The sequence below is a fragment of the Monopterus albus genome, unplaced genomic scaffold (assembly GCF_001952655.1).
Source record: "Monopterus albus unplaced genomic scaffold, M_albus_1.0 scaffold93.1, whole genome shotgun sequence".
NCBI classification, from domain to species: Eukaryota; Metazoa; Chordata; class Actinopteri; order Synbranchiformes; family Synbranchidae; genus Monopterus; species Monopterus albus.
In genome coordinates this window covers 1,039,116-1,044,848 of record NW_018127973.1, presented here as the reverse complement: position 1 = coordinate 1,044,848, position 5,733 = coordinate 1,039,116, and the positions used below count along the sequence as shown (strand labels likewise).

General features: G+C 37.8%; 1 protein-coding gene across 3 annotated transcripts in view; it reads right to left on the bottom strand.

Annotated features, from left to right (window-relative positions):
• Positions 1-5,733, bottom strand: part of deptor (DEP domain containing MTOR-interacting protein) — a 41,469-nt gene that overhangs the window by 10,488 nt on the left and 25,248 nt on the right. For all 3 annotated transcript variants that reach the window (XM_020608467.1, XM_020608466.1, XM_020608468.1), the window contains exon 6: positions 1,961-2,143. In XM_020608467.1, coding sequence (XP_020464123.1) covers positions 1,961-2,143 — 183 coding nt within the window. The remainder of the gene's footprint in view (positions 1-1,960; positions 2,144-5,733) is intronic.

Sequence of the window (5,733 nt, the reverse complement as noted above, 5' to 3'; positions counted from 1 at the left end):
AAATTCTGTGTTTTTCTGTCAATATGGGGTGCTGTGTGTACATTAATGAGGAAAAAAATGAACTTAAATGATTTTAGCATATGGCTGCAATATAACAAAGAGTGAAAAATTTAAGGGGGTCTGAATACTTTCTGTACCCACTGTACGTGTAGCGTAGGTTATCCGACTGCAGATGAAGAGTGTGTGCTAAAGTTGTGTCGAAGTTCTGTTGAAACTGTGGGAATGTTTGCTTGACTCCAGTTGGAATAAGGAGGGGACACTTCACCGGTGCGGCAATCATAGGGATGTCACTGGTATGTAAATTGTTTTATGTAAAACGTAAAGAGTGTTTTACCGCTGTGTTCAGTATGATTTGCTAATTAGCGTGCGGGTTTATCGTCTTATTCGAAGTAGCGACGTTTGTACTTTGCATTATGTAAGTTAGCTATGTGAAGTCATTTATACAGAGTGTAAACACTGTATTTTAAGTTAAACCTGCAACATAAATGTGGAATTAGAGAGCTCACAATGTTGGTAGCAACAGTAATGCTCATTGTATTTTATATCTCATTTTCCTTTTGTAAGGTTATCAACCTGTTTGCTTCTGCCGAAGAAAGTTCAATAAAAGAGACAAAAGTAGAAGAAATTGAGTTATTCCTGCATCCCCTGTGATTAGCTTGTGCCCTTTTCAAGTTTGGGCAGCGTTTGAAGTAAAAAAAAACAAAAAAAAAACGGAAAACTTGACAGTCAGCTACACACCAGCACAGACTTCCTTCTGCTCTGAATCAGAGCTCATTCTCCATTTTCCATATTACTTTATCTTTGTCTCAGGCGCCCTTAAGTTAAGCCAAACGTGTACAAACGTGTAGTGTCACGTTTTGTGATACATACACGTTTCCCAGAGGAACCTTCATGAATGTCTCCAGTAGTGGTATTTTCAGATAAATGTGCTTCAATACAAAACACCCAATCCATGTATTAGAGCAGAGGCTTTCCTTTAGATTACACTGAAGAAAATATTCCTTGATCGTTTTAACAACATAACAACATAACATCGTTTGAGCAAACTGTGAACGCAATTGATCACATTAAGAAGGGAAAACTGGGAAATATCCACAGACGTCTAATTTAGTGAGTATGATCTGAGCAGAAAAACCCTAACAATAACTGAAACCAAATTGCTGGTGCAAATCTCTAGTGCTTTTGCTTTTTATTTTTGGAGGTCAAGTCAACTGGACTGTGTCAGCACTTTGTTCAACATGTGCTCTTGACCTTCTTGACATACAAATAGCTCTACTCCGTTTATCTTTATATGGCAGATACCACCAAGGACACCATTTATCGTGTGTGTGGGAGCGCGGCTATGTGTGGTAACAGAAGATAAGGAAAAGGTGTAAATATGTCAAAATGTGTTTTGCAACTAAGGGAAATATCAAAATTATATGAGGAGAACAAAGAGAGGAAAACTGCTTCAGTGAGCCAATCATCATACAGTATCACCACATTGAAAGTTTATTTTTGAAAAACACAAAAAAGTAAAAAAACAAAAAAAAAACAAAACACCCATCACGACTGACTTGGTGACATCTATAAATGTCCTATCCTACCAACAGTCTACAACACAAAGACATTTAAGTTACACTGATATGTGACAAATAAAAGCAGCAAATTGGATAATGTGAGAAGCTGGAGTCAGACAGTGTTTGGCATTTTGACTATTTTTGCTTGAAGCATGTCTGAAATATAACCAGCTATCGAAACAGGAGCTGACTATCTTCCTGTCGATAGATTAAGTGATTAAATGTTTCAGCTCTAAAGTTTTCTGTCAGGTGGAAATTGGACAAGTAACTTCATCCTCTCAGAACAAAATCCATACCAACTCTTAGGCCTTTTTGGCATAATGCAGTATGACACGACAGTGTAAGAAACTGGTCATGACAGTACAAGTACAGGTGCTTTGTTTGAGTGGTAGTGTAGTGACCTGACAAGAAGCTGGTGTTGCCTCCATCCGAGTTCTGTTTGCGGAGACAGAAGGGGCTGTCGTGGCTCTCGGGAATGCAGCAGCTGCGCTCATGAAGAAGTTCGATCAATCGCCTCCGTCGCCGGAAATTCATCCTGAACTGATACAGGAGGGGCCCATCGACAAAGTGATGCTTGTTGGTGACTGGTGACAAAGAACAACAGAGAAGGGAAGAATAAATAACTGTTAAAGAGGTAGAAGGAAGAAGGAAATAAGAAAAGGAAGAATGCATTAAAAAACGTTTGAAATTTCACCATATGACATGCTGCATTTTCATTGCTGTTGATTTATCTCTGTGTTTGTTCATGTCTTTGAAAATAAGTTCAAAATAGACAAATAAAAAACCAGACGGCACTCAGAAAGAGTTAGTGTTTCTAAACCTGAGTTTGGTCTCTGTATCTTTATATCCAACATCCTTCACTAGGCTCTGCAGTTCTAAACACCAACTAATATCGAAGTCTCAAAAAAAGGAATAAAAAAAAATCTAAACTCTTGTAGTGGTTAGATCATGTCGTACTAGTAGGTAGGAATAAAATTTATAAAGATATCTTATACCGAGTTAGAACAGGGCTTTATATTAGGCTTTGGACTGTTTATCTTACTGGCTTTTCACGAGGGACTTTGCTGAGAATTACAACAAAGGCAATAACTGTTGTATCCTTGTTAGTAGGGATCCACATACATGGACATGGATATGTATGTATAGTTTCATTTTGACTTCTGTTAGATTACTGACATATTCAACATTTCAATCATTATGTATGTTCTAACATTCAGTTCAGTTTTAAATATCTGCACCTCAATCACACACAGACAAATATAATGAAAGAAAAAAGTTCCAGAAATACACAAGAGTTAAAGGCAGAGGCCACGCTGTTGCTGACCAACAGCAGACAACGCCACTGCATATCATACTAGTTCAGTGTGTTTCTAGTGCCGAGTTAATTGCAGTTAAATTTGTTGGCCTACAGCGTAATAAGAAAAAACACTGGGCTTTGTGGTCAATTCGCATGTCATTTCGTAGATGCAAGGCTTTATTAACCTCACAGGATCCTTTTATTATATGCGACAAGAGAAAAACACACTTTGGAGCAGCCTGTAGAGAAGTGCGTTACGCCTCTCTCCACAGTAATAAACACACTGAATTATTGTAAAACTGAAATACGGTTTATCTTGTTCAGTTTAAATTGATTTAGGAAGACCTTGCGGCAGAAACAAATGGTTTAAGGTTTCTAAAACCCTAATGCGTACAGCCTGCTGTTGGCCCAGTGCCTTTTGCACAGTGATACCTTAACTCTACTCTGACCACTGTATGTGATTTGTATTCTTAATTTTCTTATGAACACTATCTGCAACTGACCTCTGTGTAACCTTTAGGGTTGTTTTAGAGCTCTCTCTTTGTGTGGGATCAGATCCAAATAGAAAACCTCTCCCACAGTAAACACACTAACCAACACAATGTGGGCCCATCCTGACTTGCCTTTGAACCTGCGGCCCAGCAGGGAAAAGAGAGGCATGCCGCCTACTCATTGTCTACTGTTTTTATGTGTTTCTAATGGGAGCCGAGGGCCTGTAAACACATCCATAAAACTCAATTATTTTTAATCACTCTCCCTACTGTAACAAAGGGGCATATGGCGATAGGTATAGTGCAAAGTCCATCATCTATATAACACGGTGGAACCTCCGTGAGGCCAGCAGGAAGCAGATCTGGATCTGTATTACATTACCTAAGAACAGTGACAACACAGTGCTGCAGTGTGTGTGTGTTGAGGCACAACACATTCCTGGGCCCTGGAGACACTCAACTCTGTTACAGTGCTTGTGAGATGAGAGAAGATGACCCACACCAAGGAGTGATCAGGCAGAATGAGAGAAGCAAAGGCCCAAAATAACTTTATTTCTGCTCTTCATTATCCTTCACTCTCTCCTTATTCGATTTCTCCTGTGGGGAATCATTTCCTCTCTGTTTAAAACTGTTTACATGAAATATCCTGGCAAGAATCATGTCCTGCAGTGGTATTTTTAGGATCTGTTGTTCCTTTATGACCAAAGGAGTTCCACAACGCCCAGCCATGTTTATACTGTGCATGTATTCTATTGAGTTCCTGTAAAAGATGAAGCCAGGCGCCACAGAATATATTGTACAGTGCAACTAATGCTACATAGTGAAATCTGCATACTGTGTTTGAAATACAATATCTCCATGACATCGGTGCAGTAATGCAGTCTAATTTAATCAGACATGGGTGTAAACCACAGATATCAGTGGGAAATCTAATTTCATGCCATGTGGTGGCGTGACAGGAACTCATTCAGAATCCATTGTTACACAAAATGCACTCTAATTTCCAAAATAGAGTTAGAATTTACTTCTGAATGTTTTTAGCCAGAAGATAATAACTTTATAGGCTATTGTAACTGACCGTAAAGCCCCCTCAGATTCATTATCATCACCCTTACCAAAAAGGTAGTATATGCAAGTATGCTTCAAGTATATTAATTTTAAACTAAAAATGAGATACTTTTTAAGTACTTATCAGAGATATACTTAACAAAGTTTAAGTTAACAATACTTGGCTTATACTAAAAATTATACTAAAAGTCTAAGTATATTGAGCCTATACTTATATTTAAACTTTTGACCATGATATACAGTAGTAGTACATTAATAGTACATTTTCACACATACTGGTTTCTTTGTGGTATACTGCATGTTTTTAAAGATTGAGGATTGGTGTAGGTGAAACTGAACCACTGTCATATACACAATGACATTATTAACCCACAGGGACAGAAATCAAATGTCTGAATTTTATTTGAAACCAAATTTGACATTTTTTAATAGACAGACTTGATTCATACCAGCATTAGCCACCATAACACATGTACTTTTTAAAATGCATATACAATACATAAAAACAAGGCAAATGGCAAAAGGAGGTCTCCACTACAACACTTGCTTTGCAGTAGTATGACTAAGGCTACTCATGGGAGCTCTTTTAATCCCGTTCATATGGATTTGGCAAAGGTGTAACGTACAATTTGTCTGTGGTTTCAACAACAACACATTTCACTTTTATCATATCAGGCCAGATGGAACTTAAGTTTCCAGTCTTCCTAACCTCATGTATGAAATCACTCTGTACATCTATCTGTGAATCTTTACATAAAAGCCTGTTAGATTTAGCCAGTTCCTCAACCAAAATACAGCAATATTTGGCACAAGCAAAATATCCAAGGTTCTGATGTGCACACTTGGGATGGGATCAAGCCAGGAAACATTATGTTAAACATTTCCAGCAAATGAGTAAGTGCTTCACCAGGCAAATTGTGCTGCAACAAATAGGACATCAGCATAAGTATACTCTCTCCTTTTGAAAGTGAAGCACCGGGATACAAGGGCTTGTCACCAGTATCTCCACTATCTTCCTTGGCCTAGAGGAGAGAGAACATATACATATAAGCAATCATAAAATAGTTTTGTTTACTTTGGAAAATATAGTCTTCTGGCACAGTCTTACTAACACCTGAAATGCTCCACCCAGATTATAGATTATTTCCTACAGAGCTACAAACTCGAAATACTACCTATTTTGAAACTTTACCTTTAATTAGAAAAGCATAATATGACCTCAAATTATGCTGAAATATCATTTGTTTAAGATTTCCTGGAACCTTTTTCTATTTCTCCCACATTTACCTCTGTAGCCAAGCAAAACATGTTCATAACA